Below are 24569 nucleotides of genomic sequence, written 5' to 3'. Positions count from 1 at the left end.
AAAGCCACGCTCCGGTCCCTAGGGCTGGAGCGTGGCTTTGGTGCGACGTCTGGACTCTTAGGACGCATGCATCATTGAAACACAATACCTCCACTGTGACTCGAAGCAGCTTTATTTTGGCTGTCTGTAACAGGCCAAAGTTGTTCTTCAAAGGACAATGATTAAGTACAATGGTAAATGTGTAGAAGATGTTCCCTGGGGGTTGTGGCAGCTGCAGCCATTTTCAGTATGACATTATAAAAAGATCAAATCCAACTACTAAAGATTAACTGGGATGGACAAGCCACTGTGTGGTCAGGCACATTTATGTGTACAAATATGTGTGCGTGATTACACAAACAAGGTTTAAATGAAACAACATAACCAAAACACCTTAGGAAAACAAGTTTTTCTGTTAACATTAATTTTTATAAAATACCTTACAAGAACAGATAAAGTAACTTGAGGTTACATAATATTCAGAATTGAAAAAGAATGCTGAATAAAATATAAATTGATCACATCACTATGTTTGCCACATTAGACAAGTTTATAAAAGGCATTTTCAGATAAAATAGTTATTTAGAAGATACACCTTCAAAAACAAAATCTATTGCAGTCCGCTCAAGAAACCAGTCCTAGAAGCTCTATGTTCCAGGTCAACAGGCAGTACCTGATTTAAAACACATTTGTCTGCTTCCAAATTTATCAAGCTTTAAGACACAAATTAAAACATTTTCCAGGTCAGTGCAAAGTAAAGCTTCAAGCCGGAATATTGGAAACAAACAAAAACAATAAAACTATGCTGGTAGAAAAAAAATTCACAGTATGAAAAATCGTTGGACAGACATTTATGATATTACAAAACTGACATTAGACTAGCGCTATTTAAGGGCATAGCATGAGGCCGCAAAAATGGCAGCTCATTCATTTTGAAAGACATGAGAAGTTTTTCACACAGTCAGAAGGCATCTGCATTACCGATATGTTCCACCATCTGATTCAGCAATTCTGGAACAGTTGAGCACTAAGGAATGCAAATTATTAGTCCATAAAATGTTGAAATGTTTAAGGTTCTTTGATGAGTCCTGGGAATAGAAACGCAATCATAGTTCTAAACAAGGAAGGAAGGAAGTAATCCAATTGCTTCATTTGGGAAGTGTGCTACTTAGCACAATACAATGTGCCCGCATCGTACGCGGACTTGCCATATGCGGACTCAAGTCACCATAGAATGAATGGGGTGTGCGCCTGCAGGAGTACACCCCATTCATACAAACTGGACTTGAGGTCCCATGTTTTTAGCTTTACACAGGGGAGTCCAGAACAGATCCCCCACATATGGCAAGGGTGGACTGTACCATGTACTAGAATTTAATGCGTGAACACTTGATTGTTCATACAAGCCCTTCTTCTGCGGAAATGCAGACACCATGTAAAGAACAGGATTATCATTTATTCTTAAGGCTGCTAATTTGTGTGCAGTAAGCAATCCTCCAATTGTACTTAGCTTGATTTATAAAAATGTCTCTGAGGAACATTCCATGGTCTGACTTTAAAACAGTGACTATTTTGTGTGAACATGTTTCATGAGGATATGAAACCCTTGCAACCCGTTCAAGCATCCTGGATTCCTGTGAAGATCCAGACTGGATGAATCATGACTGTGCTGACTCCTACTAGCATAATATTTCACAGGCTTTCATCCACTGAAATTTGTCCAAACCCATCTTAGTAACACAATATAATATATAGTGGGTGAAGGACCCAGATTGTGCCATTCAGGAGCTGAAATGATGCTTTTCCTAAACTCCTTTATTTAAAAACAATGGAAAAAGAATGTTTTTCTGCAATGCAACTGGGTATTTTATTTTATGAAAAGTACTTTCCTCTCTTTGACACCATGAATAGTTTTAACAGAAGGCAGAATTTAACTACAATGCCGATCAGGACAGCTATAGGCTCTGATGTAGAAGCATTCTAATTAGGTTTTGATCTGGAAGAGAGATTTAAATTTGAACTCTTTAAAATATCTTTTTCTGGATTTAATATTGATATAAGCTTTCAGGAAAACATGGTAGCCAATTGTTATTGTTCCAACACTGCTCTCTGAATCAACTTCACTTGTCCCTCCACATTTGCTGGGTTTAGGGGCATATGAACCCATAAATGTGGAAATAACCACAAATTACAAAATCACTGTTTTTACCAGTGATAACACCTCTCTAGGAATCTCTAGGTCCTCCAGTGCAATTCTGTGGTCAACACCTGCCAGATATTGACCAAAGAATTGCACTGTAGGAGCTACAAATGCCTAGTAGAGTGTTCTCGCTATGAATCTCTAGGTCCTTCAGTGCAACTTTTGGTTAAAGCTGACCACAGAGTTGCACTGGAGGATCTAGATATAGAGAGAACATATTATTGAAATCCATGAATAACCAAATCTGCAAAAGTGAAAAGACGAGTGTATACACAGGACAGGTATGCAAAGTGTGTCCCATAGGCACATGTGGGTCCCAAGGGCCATTTTAGGTTTTGTCTTTGGGGAAAATTTTGCTTCAAAACGACATCTAGGGAGTATGATTTTCACTATGTGTGGAGGCCCCTTGATTCTCTCAGGTAATAATTTTTTAGTCAATGTATTGACTTGCAAGAAAGACAAGGAGAACCAGCTGCCATGAGGGCTGCCTGAAAAAAAATTTCAGGGTCCCTTACAACCACCATGCAGCCTTACCGATTGCTTCATGTAGTGGTGCCTCCTGCTATTTGCTTGCCCATTTGAGCTCACTCCTGCAGCACCATTTTGGGACAGAGTGACTCAATGGAATAAAGAGTTTGAGAACATGACAGTGGGGTAGTGGCATCAACAAGGAGCATCCAGTTTTGAGGCCCTGCTTAACTTTTGTGAGTTTTGCTGGGACTTGGTTGGCAGGTTGGAGTTGCACTGCTCTCCTGCTTTCTTTCATTGGACAGGTCGAGAGAAAAGGTAGCAGAAGAAACAGTGTGCATGTGTGTGTGATGACTTGAAGCTGTGTGGAGAAGGCACATCTCCAGGGAAGGAGTATTGAGTGTGGATTCTTTGAAAGGGTCCTTCACCTCACTCAGATTGAAGGTCCTTCCTCCCTGGGGAGAAAGGTAGGAAGCCAGCTGTGCCCCTCTGCCCTGGTGAAGGATTGAGAGTCCTTCCTGGCCAGGGAGACGCTTCCTCTTTGCACCTATTCACTTTGGAAACAACAGCTGAGCAACTAGTCAAGCAGCAACCGAGAAGCCTCTTTTCCACACTGGCCTTTGCCACAAGCTCCCTTTAGTGAAAAGGGAGCAGTGACCAAAACTGGTTGTTTTGAATTTGCAGTAGAACAGTAGACCTAATATAAAGAAATAAGACCCTACAGTTGTTGCCCTGGAGGATTCTTGGGGGCATTTTTTGTGTGGGAGTGGTTGCAGGGCTTTCCTGTAATGCTAACGCAGCCCCCTAGTCTTCCAGAGTTGCCCACTCCGATGCATCAATATACCCTGTGATAGGTTCACCTTAGGGTCACTAATGGGTCAGAGATGACTTGAAGGCATACAACAATATTACACTTACCAAAATATATATATATATATATATATATATCACAAGGGATGGTAAATAGTGAACGTCTAGATGTTAGATATCAAATCCCGTTGTCCATCCCCAAGGGATATGCTGCCTAGGGAAGATGGGAGTTGCAATCATACATCTGCATAGTCACACATTCTCTATCCCTGGTATTTATGATCTAAGGAAAAATACTTCAATGTAAATTCTATTATTATTTAAATGGTAACTAGGATTAGATCATCAAAATGCATTTAGTGTCGTGATGTTGCTAGATCTTCTTCAAAGGCTGAAGTTGTCATGGCCCTTGCGGTCTCTTCCAACTCTACAATTCTATGATTCTATGATCTACAAACCTTTTCTGCACTGGCATGTTCCTGCTGACCCTTAATTTGTCCTTTTCAGAACTTGCTCTATAATTTATATAATTTATATTCTGATGATTCCCAAACCCCCTTGCAGTGCCTTCCATTTGCACACATCCAATTAGGAACACATTTTTTTTTCTGGGAGTGGTTACAACTGCTTTAGTCACACCAGTCTAACTGGATGTGTCACTACTACCAGGCCAACTGATGCTGTAGAAATGTCCTCTCCTCCTCTGCTCAATCATATGGGGTTTGACATCACCAAAGAGCATGCACAGTCATTTGGGTACCTTTGTGTTAGCCCCACACATTAATGAATACTAACAATGCAAGGAAGACATATATTTAAGACTGGCCAGTGAAATTTTCAATCAAGCACAGGACAAAATAGCAACAAGACCCTGGCAAGTGAGTATTCTGCACAGACGCGTAATGAGTAGTGTTTGCAGAACACTAGAAGGCAAATAATTTCTTTTCAGTACATACTTTGGTGTTCAGTCCACTTTGTCAAAGACAGGTCTACAATGTCAGCAAGAAAATTGGAAATGTTACTGTTTGGGCCTGGAGTAGCATGAATAGACTTAATCTGGAATTTAGTAAGAACAATTCATTTAAGAAGTTGAGGTTCTTGATCTAGCTTGTGCTTTAGAAGGTGACATTACAATCTACTCCCATGAACTCCAGGCAACAAGAATGCAAGGATGATGCTATGAGTTGATCTGGGCACTGAATATACACTTAAGAAATTAATGGGAATTAATGAGATGCTTTGCAAAAATATTGTATGGTAGCATTAGAGCTGAACAATGTAAAGATTTAAAGCTCCTCAGTTACTATGAAGTCCACTAAAGTGGTGATGAATCAGAGGATAATCATCCACCCAGGAAATTAACTGCACCTCACTTTTCAGAAGACAGGAGTATAATTTACCTGATCTCTGCTAATATAATTCAGCATGATGGATCTATTTGTCATACCAGACGATATTCAAGGTACGAACAACACAGAGACCTTTAATCAAGCTTATTATGGAACCAAGGACTAATTTTAAAACACATACATCTGGGTTATTATTATTATTAGCATGTGTTCCAGATCTGATTTACATTTTTGGGTACTATTATGCAGTTTAATGTTATGGGAGTTAATTTTCTCACTGAACCCATCTAGATTTTAAATCTTACTAGCCACATATCAAAGAAAAGATACCCAATACTGCAGTCAAAATGCCTTTAAAAAGATGGACCAAACAAGACAATGCAGTACACATTCACTTCACTTTCTAAATAGCAAAGGTTTACTGGTGGGGGAAGGGGGAGTCAGCAATGAAGGCCACATTCTTCTTGCATTTGCTTGCTGCTGTGATGAAAAATATAATAATTAAATCAAAATCAAAATGGAGTGCATTTAAAAAGATATAACTGACTTGTTTGATGGGACAAACAACTACAAAAACAGTAAGAAATGCCAGACAAGAATAAAAAAATATGAACAAGAACACAGGAGGACTTTCAGCTTGGAAACGGTCACTCACCACCTTGTAAACATGAAAAAAGCATTTCACAGATTAAAAGTTCATGGGAAGTAAACTTTAAATTATTTGTCAGTTCAACCCTGATTCAATAAGTATGGCTAGCAAAAATACAGAACACTCAATCCACTTATATCTTGAACTGAGCAGTTATCTTATTCTGGGGGGAAAAACTGCTGCACTTCAGCTCTTCAAAGATGCTTAGAGAAGAACACCTCTTTTGAAACGCATTTCACACTTGCATGTTACTTCTTATATTCACATTCCCACATATGGAGAACTGGTTTGATGTAATGTTTCCATACTGCTATAGGTTAAGACGCTGGGAAATTGCTGGAGGAAAACAAGCAAACTCTCTTAGTATGCTCCGTGCTACATCAAGATTATTTTGGGCGATTTCAAGTGCCCTCTTCACTTCTTCAAATGAATAGCCTTCTCCCATAAGTTTTGCAATTTTTGCATCAACATTTTCTATAGATGAGTCAGAATGATGTGCCTTCCTATGGTGTATTTCTGGAGCAGTCCTGCGAGGAAGTGGTTTAGGAGGTCTGGCTGGTGCTTGTGAACCATCTGTAGAAAAAAAATTGTTAAAACAAAAATTTGTGAACCTATTTGCAGTAAATCTAGTTTATCATATGGCATTTTCATTTTTAAAAAATCACTTCCTAAATGTATAAAAATCTGTACCTGACAAAGTGTGAAATAATTTAAGATCACGGGGATGATAGAGATGTCACAAAATTAGAGTTGATATTTTCCCCATCAAAGTAGATCACATCACAGCCAAACATCAAAACTGACATTTTATATGAATTGTATGATGCAAAACTATTTATTCATATGATTTATATTGGTCCTTTCTCCCTGTGTAGGATCCAAAGTGGTTCATGTGCCTATTAGCTATATAATAATCCATAGATGCAAAGGGAGCGATGGACAATTCAGTATCTTTCTGTCCCAGTTTTGCGTGTATTTAGTAAGTCCATTTTGTCTACTTTCCCATCAAGTTTACATGTTTAGAAAAGGCATTTATTTATTTATTTATTTATTTATTTAATCATCCAAATTTATTTTGGGTACAAGCCTTTTCCTAATATACACATTTTTATTTAACTTTTCTTAACTTTGGGGAAGTGTACCATCTGAAGGATAACTATGATCCAATTTGAGTATCACTCAGGGAGATGTAAATAAGGTCAGTTTATTTAAAAATACAGGTGGCATGAAATCAGCCAAAATTAAGGGTCTCTTGAATCATACTATTTTCAATGGACAAATCAAACAAGAGTGTTTTAACTCAAGTAAACTCATCACATATAATGGTCTTAAGTCCTATGGGTAGAATTGTGTTTTTTTTAAAATGTGTAACATTTTGTTATAAAACAATAATTAAGCTGGTGGAGGGCTGTAATTTTTAAGGAAAAGAGCAGTAACTGGCACAGCAGAACATGCATTCTGTAGCAAATGCAAAACTGGCAAGGCCTCTCAAAACAGTGAAATGAAATACAGTAAATTTACCACTGGAGCCTATCAAATGATCTACTCGAAGAGTAGATGAAACTGTAGTTGAGATCTACTGCAAGATCTGTGGCTGACAACATTTTTTCTGAATCCTAATTGTCTAACAGCAGCAATGACAAAAAGTGTCCTCATAGAGCCCAATTATATTGTTGAAAGGAAGAAAGCGTGGAGTAACAAGAGAGTTTTATCTTTGTGCAGCAAAACTAAAGCATACATAGGGTGTCACAAGCACTTTTGAATCTTAAAACTTAACTAGTAATTTTTCTTTGGAAGCCAAATATTAATAATTGTTCTTATTTTGTTATGATACAATGAACGTGACAGAGGGACAGCTCTACAAGGCCACGCATATTGGATCTTGTATACTGGGGTTTCCTTACCAGAACTAGATGGAAGCTGGTCATAGTCTTGTGATGTTCTGTGAGTTTTCATATTTTCACCAGTTAACCTTCGAACAGGTGGCAATGGAACTAAGCCATTTACAGGATCAAAGAAAAGATCTATATAAAAAAAACAGAGGTTTTTTTGAATTTTTTTGTTTGGAAGAATTTAAATATCAGTAAGGAATACAAATTACACATTTAATTCAAAGGTGCCATGGCTTCTGCCATCCCCACTTCCACTGTAGATCTAACCTGCTTCCATGGATGTTATCATTTTTAAACCAGGTAAACTACAGTTAATGCTAGCTGAGATTTACTCCAACCATAGTTTTCCAAATCTATCAGAAGCCACTGTTTCAAATGAAAGCTGGAGCACCGAATTTTAACCTCCAACTCTTAAGGTGCCAGAAGATGCAACATACTTTTCCGTTTTGCCCTTTCCATGCAAAAAAAAAATCTTTGTAGCTGTTGTTCCCAACCAGATCTGCTGCTTTGACACTAATAATAAGTAAAAAGCCACTCACACATTAGGAACTGTCACCCCTTTCTCAAAATCTCAGTTCTGTGTGTCCTTTAAGTTAAATTTTTTAAAAAAGTGTGCATAAGGACCAGCATACTCCCTGGAATGTGGGGGAATGTGACACAGAGGGTCCAGTAAAAAGCTGTAGCATTTGGGTGAGGCATCTTGTGAAATAGCCAAACATCTTGTTAAAATAGATGAGCTGTACTTCTCCCAAGTCCCTTAATAAAGTATAGTTATTTAAATTCATACAATCAATTGATTCATTTTCATAGAGTAAGGTCCAAAACAGATGGGCCAAAAGGAGAAGCTTCTGGCCACTTTGGAGGCATGGTGTGCAAATGATGCATGCCCCTGGAGTGGCTGGAAGCCACTCTGAGGCCACAAAATTTTTTCTTGCTAGTGGCTTGTTTGGGACTGTGGCGGCCTGCTTTAAGAGAAGGCCATACAGTCACCGCAGTCCCAGACTGACTGCAGCTGGAGCAACCAGAAGCTGCTGTTTGCTGCCAGCCTATTTAAAAATTGAACTGCCAGTTCTGTAAGATATGCAAATGTAAGGCTGAAATTTCCTCACGCCTAAGAGTATCGTCACTTCACCAATTTTGAGAAACCAGCTCCAAGTAGCTCCTATCTTCACCGAATCTACAATGGGCCTCAGCAGAAGAAGATGGTAAGCAATGGATATCAGATGAAAGGCAGCAACTTTTGGTTCCTCCTGTTCTTAAGCTGTTTGCATTCCATCTGTCACTGTAAGACATTATAACTAATTTCTTGTGCCATTTCTCCTCTCACTACCTCTTTTTAATTCTATTGTGCCTTTTAAAATGTAAGCTTGGAAGCATGAATAATTTTACTACTGATCTTATAAATCACTTATTGACAGAAGAGCAAGAAAAATATATTTTAAACCAACAAATCATACTGTATATACTTGACCTCATGTATAAGTCAAGGGCAGGTTTTGGAGCCATAATTATGGATTTTGATATGATTCGTGGATAAGTAGAGGGTAAAATTTAGGGCCATGTAACAAAGGATGTAAAGGATGAAGCAAAGGAAAACAATTCCAAAGAAATTAAAAATTCCAGGAGACATCACTGTTTGTGCTCATATTAAAAGCTGGATTGCTGAGAGAATAGAGGGAAGTCAGTGCTACCAGGACAGATTATTCTCTTGCTTTTCACCAGGGGATAGTTCCTTTTTAAATAAATAAGAGTTACAGTACAATACTATATTGACCCATTGATAAGTCAACTCAGGTTTTTGGGGTCACATTTTTTACTAAAATTTCTAGTCTGTTCTCATCCTTCTTGATTTGTCTGCAGCCTTTGACACTGTTGATCACTGTCTCCTAATTGACATACTCTCTGACCTTGGGTTCTCAGACTCTGTTCTCGACTGGTTTAGATCTTACTTGTCTGGCAGATCTTTTGCAGTAGTTGCAGGTGATCAGACTTCTTCTCCTGTTCCCTTATCTGTTGGAGTTCCCCAGGGCTCTGTTTTGGGTCCCCTTCTGTTTTCTCTCGACACATTGTCCTTAGGAAAACTCATTAGCTCTTTTGGCTTTTCCTACCATCTGTATGCCGATGACACCCAGCCGTACCTTTCCGCCCCTGACCTTTCTCCAAGGCTTGAACAGCAAGTTTCGTCTTGCCTCACAGCTGTATCGCAGTGGATGAGCCATCGGCGTTTGAAGCTCAACATGTCCAAGACAGAGCTTCTTGTCATTCCTCCTAAGCCCAACCTTCAACACTCCTTTTCTGTCTCTGTGGACAACATTTCCATTCAACCAGTCCAGCAAGCCCGCAGTCTTGGTTTTATCTTTGACTCTTCTCTGTTGTGTTTCCCGCAGATCCAGACCACAGCCAAGGCTTGTAGATTCTTTTTGTACAATATTGCCAAAATACGACCATATCTCTCCGCCTCTACTGCCAAGATCCTGGTCCATGCCCTAGTGATCTCACAACGATTACTGTAACGTCCTCCTGGCTGGGCTTCCTCTTTCTCACCTCCGTCCTTTAATCTCTGTCCAGCATTCAGCTGCACGCATTATCACTTCCACCCACCGCTCTGACCACATCTCTCCTGTGTTGGCATCCCTTCACTGGTTCCCCCTTCCTTTCCGCATTCAGTATAAGCTCCTGCTGTCGACATTTAAAGCCCTCCATGGACTGGCCCCTCCCTACTTATCAGACCTTCTTTCTCCTCACCTTCCCACTCGGGCCCTCCATTCTGGTAGTCAAGATCTGCTGTCTCAGCCCAGGATTTCTTCTGCTCCATCCCGGATTCGCCCCTTTTCACTCGCTGCCTCTCACTCCTGGAACCTTCTTCCCCCACAAGCAAGAGCCATCACTTCTTTAACCAGCTTCAAAATGGAGTTGAAAACCATCCTGTTCAGAGAAGCCTTCCCAGGCATTGCATAATTGTCGCTTACTATTTGATGTTTTGGTGCCTGTTTATCAAACCATTTCCTGTATCGCTATGTACTGTATATGCATTATCCTACTTGAGAATATGTATTTTCCCTGGAAAATGATTAAGCATCCATTATGAAGCCAAGCCCTCCCTCCAGTCCATCTGCCTTGGTCCAGGCCTTGGAGGTAGAGAGGAACTGCTGGACCTCTTGCCCTTTCCCTCCACCACTCCCTTCTCCTTCTGTGTCATGTCTTTTTAGATTGTAAGCCTGAGGGCAGGGAACCATCTAACTAAAAAGATTGCATGTACAGCGCTGTGTAAATTTACAGCGCTTCATAAATAAAGGTTAATAATAATAATAATAATAATAATAGACTTATACATGAGTATATACAGTAATTAGAGGTCTTCACCAGGAGGCTCTCTATTATCTTACGACTTAACACAAAACAACACTGTCGACTAGATATAAGTTATAATTTTTAATCCTCAAAATAGTAAGACTTTCATTTTACAAATACAGACAATTCCAAGAAAGTCATTCTGCCACATCTTCCTAATGAATCTCTCCAACGTGTGCCTTTGAGACAGTGTACTAAAATATTTGTCATCATTTTGTACTTACAGGTCACTGTGCTGTGGACAATATTCCTATTTTATTGCAATGTCTGTATGGCTGAAGTCCCAGCTTAATAAGGCTATTTTGTGAAATATTGAGAAAACAAGATTTTTATCATCTTCTATGTTACTTCAACACTAAAATTTAAAAGTGCAACCCAGCTGAGACAGCTAAAAATTTGATGACAGGTTTTTCTCTTTCTGGTTATGTATCTTATTACAAGAAAAAGTATGCTTCTGCTCTCTTCTTACCAGCAGGAGGAAGGTATAGCTCATGCCCAGACAGAGGTCTGCTTCCTGCAACAAGTGAGTTTGTTTGTTCAATAAGGCTATGGCGTGCAGGGGGTGGTGGTGGAGGAGGAAGAGCGGGAGGTGGATTGTCAGGCGCATCTTCACCTGCATTGAAAAAGAATCGGTTATATAAGCAAATGTTCCTTAATGGTATAATCAAAACTAAACTCACTTTCATTATACAGAAGGAGGGAACTTATGGGGAATGGTGGGTTGTAGCTTTCTCATTCTGCGGGGCTCTGCAGGTAAAGAAGCAACAGCAGCTTTCAACTGACTGGACATAAACTCTGACTGGCAATTTATCTTCCTAGATCAAGGGAAGATCTAAGGGATTGCCCACAGGACCCCATTACCTAGCAGTTGCTGTGTACACCACAAGAAGTGGTAGGCAAAACTGTGCGTGAGGGAGCTGGATCATCAACGTGCCATCGACTATCTGAAAAACCTGAAATCTGAGAAGCTCTTTATGGACACTGAATTCAAAGTCTACCTTTCTTTATTTAACATCTGGCTTTTAGATTCTGTTTTTCAATATCCGGATTACAGAAATCTTGGACTCATCTGGTAAGTTATCTTGGTAAACTATCTTCTTTTAGAAGTAAGGAGAGACTTGGTTAATCTTTAATTTTAGTTGTACTTTTTTATTGGCATAAAGTGTAAATAGAATTAGAAATAACAAAGCTTGTGATAATTAAAAGTTATCCTGCCAACAAAAGGGTTAGTAACAATCATATTTGAAACAACTATCAATTTTGTTTAATATAGGATTTAATTAATTTGCAGTTATTACATTTGGATTATGTAACAGACACATTGTAAAAAATGTATTTGTTTTGACAAAAGGAGGCACTGGATTGGAAAAATAATTTAAAAAACCAAATCAACCCTGGTAAAGTTGGCTTTTGTTTATCAGGTGCTTCAGCTACAGATGTGGAAGAATGTCTGTGTCTCAAAAAAGAAGGGGAGCACCCCTTGTAGCTCTGGACGGACAACTTTTTTTTTTTCAAACAGTGCTTAGTGAAATAAGAGGAGAATGCTAAATGCCAGGTCAAAGGCCCTTGATGAGGAGATTGGGATACCAAATGACACAGAATGTTTTGGACAACCTGGGGAGTGTGGGATGGAAGAGGCAAACTGATATGTATAATGAGGAATTGCAAGATATATTGCTAGGTGATGGAAAGGAAAAAGGAGATTTTGTGGTGCTAATATCAGATGAAGAACCAGAGGAAACATTTGAAGTTAATTTTTTAGAAGTAGAAGCCAGAGGCTACATAATGCTTCTAAAGGATGAATGAAGGTTCCTGTAAACAGGTGGATGAAGATCAGGCTACTATAACAGAGAATTTTGGAAGTATGAAAATTATAAATGAGAATGTTGAAGCTGTGATGAAGGAGCATTGATGAGACTGAAGGAAAAGACTGTCAATTGATTACTGAGGAGTTTGAGATTAGATGGGGAGATGGCTGTGGAAATTATACCAAACACATATATTGTTAATTGTGCTGGGTTTGTCTCGATTTGTATACTGTCAGTTTTTAGTGGGGGGAGGGGACCAATGTTAAGCTAAACGTATAATTAAATAGGGTTTAAATGGCACTAATAGGAGATTAATTTATGAATTAATTTTAATGAGGTGATCAATGTTTAAATATTAAATTTCAGGGAAGTGAAAGTGGAGATAGTAATTGATGAAGCTTATTATTTGAACTATGAAGAGAAGAGAACAGTTTTCTTTAAATGGAATTAATTATTGTTATCAGCTATTATTAATGGATAGATACTGGAAAACTAACCTTGGATTAACTCTTTATAGGACAAGTACTTACGGTATATATTCATGTATATGTCTAAAAATTTGGGTTAAAAAATTGACCCCAAAAAACTCTGAGTTGACTTATCCACAGGTCAGTGTAAGTACCGTGCTTTAAATCAGATAGATAGATAGATAGATAGATAGATAGAGATATATATTCTGCTCTGGAAGGACTGCTACTATCTCATCCATCCAGCCTTTAGTGTGAGCACAAATCGTTATGCCTGCTGGAATTTTGTAAGTTCGTTGGCATTTTTTCCTTTGCTTTGTCCTTTACAGCCTTCATTCCATGTCCCTAAGTTTTACCCCCAACTTATCCACAGGTCCTATCAAAATTCATAATTTTGACCTCAAAATCTGCCATCGCCTTAAGCATGAGGTCGACTTATAGTCCAATATATACAGTAGGTTTGACAATTTTTACATTATGAAATACTGATGGACTATAGAAAAAGGTGTTTGTTTTTTTAAGATGGAGGAGGCTTGATTATGATATGATATAGCATCTAAAGAAAAGATTGTGGAAGTCCCCTGTATTCCTTACTATTATTTTTTCTTATTTCTTTATTCATTTTTCTTCCTTTTGTTTCTAAAGGTATACTGTTCTTTTCTATTATACTTTTCTTTTGTATTACAGAATTCTAATAAAAGTATTAGAATGACTTCTATTATGCAGAAGTTGACCTTTTACTATACTCAATTCATTTTATTATTTTTAGACATTCCTTTCTGGGTTTTAAAATTGCTTGCACATTTGTCACTATGCCTTAAAGACTGTACACTCCGATGAAAGGAAATAATAATAAAAAATGTTACAAAATCTCAACATAAACCAGCATATAGTGCCATTATCAGAAAATGCATATTGACAGATTAAGAAGCAAGAGCCTGAAAAACAATTCAAAATACAAGAAATATGATCAGGATTCATAGGTTTATTATTTTTGGAACTACTGTTAAGCAAAGGTTTCAAAACTAGGATTTCAACAAATGTATTATTAGTATACAGATCTAATCTATATCTCGGTGCTAACTTAACATATGTGCTACTGATGTTACAGCCCAAGATACAAAAACCTATGCAAGGAATTGCATATGTAGCAAAGCTCCCAAGTCTTTATTCTAGAAGTAATTTGTAATGCTAAAGAATAAATTGTTTCCCAAAATTCAAAAGAGCTTTGGGAGAGGAACTGGATATACAATTGGCCCTCCACATTTGTAGCTTTAACTTTTGTGAATTTGATTATTCACAGATTTGATTAGTATGTTCTCTATAAGAATCTCTAGGTCGTCCTGTATGACTCTATTTTCAACTTCTGCCAAAAGTCATGCTGGAAGCCCTAAAGATTCCTAAAGAGAACACTTTTCTAGGCCCTCAAGCACAATTTCATGCTCAATGTCTAGCAGATCGTGACCACAGAATTGCCCTGAAAGACCTAGAAATTCTTAGAGGTGTTCTCTCAGGTTAAAAAAAAAATAGTGTTTTTTTAATTTGTGGTTTTTTCCACTTTCAGACCTGTGCCTCTAACCCTAGAAAATGTGGAAGGTACACTGTAGAACAGTAGCCACCTAAGTCTCTGGAACACTGTACTTTTCCAAGAAGCACAAAAAAATATGTTTCCTCCCAAAACATTTTGGTATGTATACATTCTAAAAGACATCAAAGAATATTTTGCCAATTTCAGTTAAAATTTGATCAATTATATTTTATTTGCCAGCCACAGATGCTGGCGGAACATCAGGAAGAAACTCTTCTAGAACATGGCCACATAGCCCGAAAAACCCACAAAAAACTATGGATGCCAGCCATGAACGCCTTCAACTTCATATATTTTAATTGATTAAGTGACCACATCTAGTTTTACTGAAATGCATATGCTTTCTCTAATATCAAGTATAAACATGTAGAAATGGTGAAAAACAGTACCACTGATTGGTACTAATAAAAAAATGTATTATAAATTTATTATAAATTATAAATTTATTCAACTATTCCAGTCTATGAATAGATTACATGGATTACATTATTCCCCTCCCCCAGCTAGTCTGCAAGGCAAAAAGTACTTTTATTAATGGGGGGGGGGGGGAAAGAATATACAACCTGGGGGGTGCACCAGCAAATCATAATCAGAGGGAGTCCTGTTGAGTCCTGTGCTATGTTTCAGATTATCTCTCACAGGAGGCCGTGCAGGTGGTAAAGGTACTGAGACCATCGACTCAAAGGCTTCTCCTGAACAACAAAAGGAGCCTTTTCAAAATAGTAATAACACAATAATAATGGCAATTATAATAGTGATAAAACAGTAATAATAAAAAAGTAATATTTTGTCTCTCAATCTGAAGGAACAAAGATAAGAGGACATACCCATTTCTGGTTGTTTCAAACGTTTCATCTCAGAGGCAGAGTTGTGAGTTTCAGTAATTATTCCAGAGCACTGACCATTCTCACATAAACTGAAAGCAGAGATAAACAAATACACTTTGATGTTAGTCACATGAAAGCAGACAATTTACCAGGATGACTATTAATTCATTAAGCCATCATGATTCTAACTTTTAAAATTAGCCCTATTTGCTCACTTTAAAAATGGTTTGTCAGATGCAGATTTTAAATATAAAATTAAGAGCAAGGCAACACAAAATAGTTTTAATTTTTTTTAGTGTGTGTGTGTGTGTGTGTGTGTGTGTGTGTGTGTGTGTATGTGTATAGTCAGTACTTATCTTCTTTACTTCTAACAAAAAGATAGAAACATCTGCCAAGATCCTGTATGGGTGATGTAGCTACAATCCATTTTCCAATCTGACCTAAAACCCACACTGAAAAAGTCACACCAAACAAAGAAATTCTTTGGCACTGGTGAACAAGACACTAAGGGATGATGTGTCCAGCCCCCTTCTACAAACAAGATGTACTGCGGCAAGCAGCTGTGACATGATGCCCTGCCATTGAATGGTTCACAACAGCTTGTGGGAAGGAGGCAGCTGGACATGTCAACCATCAGTACCCCATATTTCAGAACTACACAAATCACCACATAAGCAAGTAACAGGAAGGTAAACAGTGTTCTGTGCAATCATGCTGGTGTAGCTGCCTTTTAGCTGCCTGACTTCTAAGGTGTGATTTAGGGAGGATTTGCAGACTGTGGCAATACGGTTGTGATCATAAATGCAAATACCAACATTTACAAGGTCATTAATTCCACATTATGGTATCAAAAATACTGAACAGGTACCAGCCAGATATCATTTTCTGGAATCAATATGCCAAACAGAAATAAAGCAGTAGAATTCAATAGAATTACCACCTACTGACAATTCTGTTTACCAGAATGTAATGTCTCATTAAAAGGGATGTGGTGGCTCAAGTGGTTAAGACGCTGACTCTGTTGACTGTAAGATCAGCACGTTGGCAGTTTGAGGCCCAAGTGCTGCATGATGGGGTGAGTTCCCATCACTAGTTCTAGCTGCCAACCTAGCAGTTTGAAAGCACGCAAATACAAGTAGATAAATAGGTACCACTCCAATGGGAAGCTAAACAGTATTCTGTGCAATCATGTCTTTGACAATGCTGGCTCTTCGGCTTAGTAATGGAAATGAGCACCACTCCCTATGTTTAGACATGGCTTGACAACCTTGTCAACGGGGAATACCCTTACCTTTACCCTAATGTCCTATGACACCACATAGGTAAGATTCTCTATTGAACATTACAATATAGACTAATGTATTAATGACTAGGTGCCAGCAAAGTAGATGGCTAAAACTAAATGTATACTGAAACTTTAGAGCGCTTCAATGTATGAAAGTGTTGGTTTTTAAAATCAATACCTTGCTTTACAGGGGAAAAAAATAGAAAGAACTACAATTTCTGATTCTTGTTTTTGACTTACAGCCTTCACCTTCAAATGAAGTACAGTACAATGAAATTTCAACCAAACACCTGTAATTTGACAATGATATACATTTGATAACAGCAGAAATCCTCACACAAAGTATGAACTGTTAGAAAAAGATTTGACAAAACTCTGTAATATATATAAAGCTATTCTACTGTGTAACCAACAAAATAAAATGATGAAGTGCTTTCACAATAAGACAAAGTCTATCTCCCTACATCTAGCTCTAAGCACACAGACCTGTTTATGACCTAATTATCCAATCAGAAATAATCTGCATTTGTTATTATCACATATATTTCTAAAAGGTGAGATTCTATGTAGATAAATAATTAAATTGCATTTACTAAAAGCTAATGCAGATACTTGAATTAAACTTTCGGATTCACAACAAACACCCTTGACATGCAATGTTTATTTTTAAAAGGGGGGGGGGTTAAAATAAAATAGAGGATAAAATGTACAAGATTACCCTTGAAGGAGAGTTACACTAACCACTTACTATTGTATTGTTGTGATTTTTATTTAGTATGAAAGCAGTAGCTATGGTCCCCTTAAGCTGAAGTACTGCATCAATATAATTAAAACCAGTTATACAATTATGCTAAAGTATGAAATCTACATTGGTATGAAACATTTATTAAGCCAACTAAAAGAGGACAGAAACTGACACAAGCTTTCAAAACCTCTAGATCTTTTTATCAGGCAAGATGCTGCAAAAATGACATTCTGAATGGTACCTGCATGGTTTTAGTAATGTGGAAGGAACAGTTTGTAAGACATTGACATCACCCTGATTGGTGTCTTGAAATAACCTTACCGAATATGAGGCTTTATATTATGACAATGAGGTGACTGTGAGGTCAAAGAAACAGGATGGGATGAAGGAATCTTGTATTCATCTTCTTCTACATTTTCCCTTGGTTTTTCAGGGAGAGAATTTATAACAGGAACAGACGACCTCAAGAAAAAAGTATATCAAACCCTGATAAGTCTTCTTAGTTAGAGTAAGTATACATATAACATCACATTTATAGATGGGTCAAATGAAGTCTCCCATTTTATTTTTACAACAAACCCACAATGTGAGGTACGATGACAGTTTGCTCTCCCCTTTCTCCTCCTTTCACAAGGCTCTTCCATTTATCTAATAACTATTCATTTCTCTATCAGAAATGCAAAATTGAAACTCCTTGTGCTTCTTCAACTAAGTATTAAGGTTATGAGGCCATCAGACAGTGAAAGTTTTAACACAGTAATTTTCTTCAAAAGAATCTGAATGATACAATGCAAATGCACCAATATTAAAACACAGGAACATGGCACTGAAGAACTTGATATAAACTTATTTTATAAACCATTAAGCAGTACGACTGTGCATTAGTAAGTTCTATACTCAAAAATGAATACTGTTTTACTGAAATAACTAATAACAAGAACTCATAATTAAAGCTTAAACTATATTTGTGACTGCCATGACAATAACACTTTGGAATAAAAGAAACCATGAGGCCAAAAAAGAAAAAGAAAGAAAAGAGAGAGGAATGATTCCACCCCACAATCTTCAATGGGGGGGGTGGGGTTAATTGTTATGTAATTTTAAATTCTATACTGTTTAATTGTCTTTTAAGGGGGGATATTTTGTATATATGGATGTATTTTAACTTTTGTAAGCTGCTTTGTTTGTTTTTAACAAAAAGTGGGATAGAAATAAAAGTTTTATTTATTATTTTTTATAGGAAATTTATGAAAGAATGCCAGAAACAGCTATACAAACCTTCAAAGTGTATTGTTTCAATTTCCCCCCCTAAAACACAACTATTTAAAAAAAAAATTCAATGAAATTACAGACTTAAAAAAACTGGTTGTGGAGGAAGTAAGTGCATTAACATAAAATGAAAAAAACTCATGGTATATTTAATGAAATCTTCCCACTTCCACTTTTATTACCTTAGGGATAAACTACATTACATGAAAACGTATGTAAAAATCCCCTTAAAGGTGAAAAGTAGCTAGAAGCAACACAAGTTTTGCGTTCCAGAGCAAGAGAAAAGGGAAAAGAGCGGGCGTATTTAATCCTTTATCCAGCAACTGTTTTGCACTCAAAAATTTTCACACACACACACACACACACACACACACCCCTCATGTGTGCAAGCTGCCTCAGGTCAGATTTCATTTTCATTTGTGATTCAATTGCTGATCAAATTGTGAAAGGTAGTATCATTATATGTTCATCTTAAGCACTGTGCTTGTTACATATTTTTAAAAGCAAATGTGGAAAACAGTTCAATATACGTTATATAAAACCTGAAGTTCACAAGGCCCTATAAGTTACTAATTTCTACAGCTTTAAAAACTAACATTTTAAAAAAATGTGAATCAGAAAACATGTTTTATTGACAGTTATTGGACATAGATCCCCAGTGAAAAATGAAATCAATGAATGTGAAATTTCTGTGATGCAATATTTAACCACCTTCTGCAGAGGGAGCCAAAGGATATCATATAGTTGAAACAAACAAACAAAAAAAAAGACAAGAGGTTTGTGCCTCTTGTCTGTACCCCAGCCAAATATACAACAAATAAATAAAAAACAATGACATAAATAAAACATGTTTCAACTAAATATTCAAGTTGAAACGTTTTAGCAAGATACTAAATAGAATGGCATTAACTGCCCCCACCCCCACCATCTCCTGCACTTAGCAACTTTTTTCTGATGGAAAAACTGGAGAATATGGGGGAAATCAGATGGAATGTTCTTTTTCTTTGTATGCATGCTTCAGTTGTTCAAAATGTACTAACCGCATGGTATGAAAATATGTTTGTAACGAGATTATTATTAAAAAATAAAATTAATTCTTTTCCATATTGTGGACCTATACAACACAGAAATCCAAGATACATTTCTGCACATACTAAGCACTACCATATCCATTAGAGGAACTAAGAGATGGAGAGGGACATTATTGTATATCATGCTAATAATACACTTTCTAAGAATTCATTTTTTTCTGGCGCAGAATTAAAATATCGCTTTGGTATAAAGCATACTCACAATTTTGTATGCATAATAGCCAGGCTTTCCAAGTTTTTAAATTTCAGAATCATGCCAAATAGTACAGTTTTATATGTTATATTATTAATGAAGTATTTCATGTTACTATAGCAATAAAAATAAGTTTGTTTAATATCAAATAAGTATTGCACATAGAAGTCAATTTTTTACCAGAAAGTCTCTCTGTTGTCTTTTCTGTTCAGTAGAGGACACTTGCTGGATCCTGACTATACGTATGCACAAATATGGGGAGATATATGGTTTAATCTGTACTGCAGTAACAATACAATTTGATACTGCTTTAACTGCCATGGCTCAGTGCTATGGAATCCTGGATTTGTAGTTTGTTGTGGTGGTACCTGAGCTCTCTCACACAGAAGGCTAAATATTTCACAAAACTACAAAATCTCAGAATTCCATAACATTGAGCCATGGCAGTTAAAGCAATGTCAAACTCAAGTAGATGCGATGGCCAGAAGTGCCTGGTACCAACTTCGGTTGATACGCCAACTGCATCCCTTCCTGGACCGAAAGGACCTTGAAGCAGTGGTACATGCATTGGTAATCCCTCATCTTGATTTCTACAATGCGCTTTACATGGGGCTACCTTTGTACCAAGTTCGGAAACTTCAATTGGTGCAAAATGTGGCAGCCAGATTGGTCACCAAAACACCTAGGTCAGACCACATAAAACCGGTACTAAAATCTCTTCACTGGCTGCCGATTAGTTTCCGGGTGCAGTACAAAGTGTTGGTCATTACCTTTAAAGCCCTACATGACTTGGGCCTGAGTTACTTGAAGGAACGCCTCTCCCTACACAATCCGCCTGCACTCTCAGAACAACTGGGAAGAACCTCTTGGATTACCCAAAGACTAGATAGACTAAGATCAACTTCCCACAGGGCATTTACTGCTATGGCTCCCAAATTGTGGCTTGCCGGAGGAGATCTGTCTTATTATCACCTTAGATGCCTTCAAGAAGGCACTCAAGATGTATCTCTTCCGGTAAGCCTATCCCCCTGATCTGCTATAACAATTATAAGAAGACACTTCATTCTGAGCATGTATGGGAAGCTAGATGTTGATATTGATTTTTTATAGGATTGATTTATTGCTGTGTTTTTTGGATTTTATGTCATATGAATGTATTTTAACTGAATTGTAATTTTAAATTTACTGTTGTACTCCCGCTTGCATCTGCAGGGAGAGGCGGAAAATATACAAATAAAAACTATTATTATTATTATTATTATTATTATTATTATTATTATTATTCTGCATTATTTCTAGAGTGCAAATCAGACCTTATGTCTGTCCAACCCCCACCTCATTCCCTGTTACCTTATTACCTTTCATACAATTCAGTAGTGGGTTCTGAGAAAGAGTTAATGTAAGTCAGACAGTCCAGTGTGAGGAATGTATTCTGGGGGCTGTCCAACCTTGTTTAAATATAATCGATGAAAACCAAATTAGACCAACAAGGCTAGATCCACTGAATCAATGGAAACTTGTCAAGTCAATACTACAGTTGGCCCTCTGTTTTTGCAAGGGATCCGTTCCGGATGCCCGCCCCCGCAAAAATGGAAACTTGCCAATATTCAAGCCCTATAGGCTTGAATGGGGTGTGTGCCTGCAAACACACCCTATTGATATTCACAGAGGTCGCTCTTCTGTAAATATTCAAGACCACAGACCGCAAGAAAGGAGGGGTGGTTGTATTTCTTTGACTCAGTGGGTCTACTGTAACCATGCTGACTATTGCATCTGAACAGATTACATTTGAGCTTTAAACCTACTCAGAGAATTTTCAGAGTAAAGTACACTAACTTCTGACCAGAAGGGGTGGGGCTTCCACCCAGAAGGGCCATGCACCACTCTTCCTTGTCACAGCTCGGTTTACCGCGGGACAACCAGGCTGCGGCAAGGAGCTGGAGCGGCCGTGCACGCCTCCCTGCCCCTCCCTGCTATGGCTGCCGCATGCCCTCTGACATAGCTTTGTGTGCCAGAAAGGGCACAGGTGCCACAGGTTCCATCTATGACCACTCTAAAAACTACAGTTAAGTAGACAATCTGTGCTTCTTTGTTATCCCTGACTAACACAAATACTAGTAACCATAGGAAATAGGAGTGTCCTGTAAGACATGAAAACAGCATGGCTCTCCAAAAAATCAGCACCAGCCCCTGGACCGCACATCTATTCTGTGGTGGGATGAATGTCAAAGGCTGTGACCATGTAGCCACTCTACAAATGTCATCCAAAAGCACCACCCTGAAAAAGGCAGATAATACAGTCATGGCCCTTGTGGAATATCTGTGCATATGTTCTGGTTGGTCTCTCTTGGCCATTTTGTGGGCCAGATGAATAGTGGAAACTATCCACTTTGAGAAGCACGGCAAACAAACAGGCAGTCCTTTCTTCCCCAAGGGAAACCAACAAAAAGTCTGTAGCTATTGTAGAAACCCGCAGTTATGTCTACATAAAAGTCTAGAACCCTTCTGAAATCAAGGAAAAGAAGGGGCCACTCTAACTCTGAGGTTGAGTTCTGCATCAATTCAGGCAATACAAAGTCCTGACAGAGGTGAAAAGCTGGCATTATTTTTAATAGAAAGAAAATGTCCAGTCTAAGGATGACCTTGTCCCTGTAGAGGTCTGCCCTTAAAGCACAATATTCTCCTTCCATTTGGGCTGATACAATAGCTACCAAGAAGGCTGTCTTCCAGGTGGCGAGACAGGAAGGATGGTAGTAGTTCAAAAGGTTTCTTTGAGAGTAGTGAGAGGACTCACTACAAGTTCCACTGAGATGCGGGCTCTGCTAACTTGCTCATTTTATATAGCTTGATGAGTGGAAGGGTGGGTAGCTATGACAACTGTCTACAAATTTCTCACATTCCACCACATTTGAAGTATTATTTTACAACAGTTTGCATGCCTCACCAATTCTAAGTTTTGAACCTGAATTACCAGTCAACAGGATTCAAAGAAATCAGAGCACATTAACTTCCACATAGTATTTCTCCAACAAGGTTTTATCTAATTTTCTTGTAAAATATATAAAAGGCAATGCTTAATTCTTTTTGAAACCATTTAAAATCATTGTAGTATTGTAGCTTTTAAGAGTATTATCAGACCTGATGAAGCTGACCCAAATTTTCCTCCCAGTTTATGTAGTCAACATGTTAAATTTTAAATTAAACTCACTTCATATTCAGCATGACTGAGGCAACTGGAGGAGGGGGTGAAAGTCGAGGTGGAACATCATATTCCTCATTACCTAGGTGGCCATTTGAAAATATCTGCAAGAGATGGATTTCGCTGTGTTATACCTTTACAACAATGTGTAAGCATTATTTTCTGCATTCCCTAAGACCTTTCCCCTCTACAACTGCTAAATATTTACTTTGCATAAGTTCCTAAATCAGTATAAACACAATATAAGAAATTGTGTTGTAATTCTAATGTCCAAACGCTTTTCACAGAAACATAATGTTATACAGGGTATCTGAAAATTATCTTTACAATCTCAATTCTATATCCAATTGAAAATGTAAAGATAATTTTTGGACAACATGTATATTTATTCTGGCATGTTGTTTCTGGCAATAATTAAATAAACCTTTTTTTTTTTTTTTTTAAAAAGAAACAATGAAATATATGGAGAATCATAAAATGAGTGAAACAGAAATTAACAGAAACAGCAAGCTAATGTAAGAATGAGAATTTGATACCTACCATGAATGAACATTCTAGGAAGGCTGAAGGAACAATCCACAACTTTAAGAGTTTAGTAAGTTTAGAGAGACATTCTTCTTTTGCAAGATTTTGGACAGCATAATCTTCAAATTAAACTAACAGTAGTGGAACTTTTAAAAAGAACATTTTAATAATCTGTTAATTATTTCCAGCATTTTAATTATTAGCTTCAGAAGGAAAGGAAAGGAAATTTTAGAAAGTACTTGATTTAGCCAGAAGCTGTTAAATAAAATTAAGCTTAATGGATTGCACTGCAGGTTACTTACCACGGCATTTTCTAGAGGCAAATCATGACGTCTGTGTTTTCGCAGGAATATTGGATCAGATCCCATTCGACAATGCCTTCCATTCATATTTGAACTTGCAGTGAGTCCAGGTTTGGGAGAACCATCACTTCCAGCTATTCGACATCCCACTATTTGATTAGTCCCACAAACCTCTCTGGGACACCAGGCTTCAAGTGGCATAGGCTGGTCTCTGGAAGGCACACCTTCAGGATGATGTAAGTGTCTATTTAACCTGTTATCTGGTGGAATGGGAGGAGGCCTTTCTGGTGGTGGCGGAGGAGGATCCCGTATAGGAGGTGGTGGTGCAGGAAGAGGCTTGTCTTGTTTCCTCATCATGCATGGAGAAGACTAGGTATGCAATATAAGGCAACAAGTCTTTAAGTACATATGTCACAAATTAGATTTATTTGAACTCATTATACTGAGATCTTTTCAGAAAAAAATAAAATAAAGCAGGCTTTTAATGCACTGGAGAACAATCTTAAAGGGCTTATTTAAAAATGAGGTATACAGTGGTACCCCGGGATACGAATGCGCCGCCTTACGAAATT

General features: G+C 37.7%; 1 protein-coding gene across 4 annotated transcripts in view; it reads right to left on the bottom strand.

Annotated features, from left to right (window-relative positions):
- Nucleotides 1–4254: 4254 nt before the first annotated feature.
- The window catches only part of LOC121917254 (E3 ubiquitin-protein ligase CBL-B-like), a 93380-nt gene continuing 73065 nt past the window's right edge, over nt 4255–24569 (bottom strand). For 3 of the 4 annotated variants that reach the window (XM_042443035.1, XM_042443037.1, XM_042443038.1), the window contains 8 exons: nt 23998–24366; nt 23180–23274; nt 17740–17880; nt 15389–15477; nt 15125–15253; nt 11168–11311; nt 7360–7479; nt 4255–6028 (listed from right to left, as the gene is read on the bottom strand). In XM_042443035.1, the coding sequence (XP_042298969.1) occupies nt 5766–6028; nt 7360–7479; nt 11168–11311; nt 15125–15253; nt 15389–15477; nt 17740–17880; nt 23180–23274; nt 23998–24366 (1350 nt within the window). In that variant the 3' untranslated portion in view covers nt 4255–5765. The remainder of the gene's footprint in view (nt 6029–7359; nt 7480–11167; nt 11312–15124; nt 15254–15388; nt 15478–17739; nt 17881–23179; nt 23275–23997; nt 24367–24569) is intronic. The other variant, XM_042443036.1, reaches the window with a different exon arrangement.

Source organism: Sceloporus undulatus, unplaced genomic scaffold (assembly GCF_019175285.1).
Source record: "Sceloporus undulatus isolate JIND9_A2432 ecotype Alabama unplaced genomic scaffold, SceUnd_v1.1 scaffold_13, whole genome shotgun sequence".
NCBI classification, from domain to species: Eukaryota; Metazoa; Chordata; class Lepidosauria; order Squamata; family Phrynosomatidae; genus Sceloporus; species Sceloporus undulatus.
The sequence above is the reverse complement of the archived record's forward strand: the minus strand, read 5'-3'. Positions and strand labels throughout refer to the sequence as shown.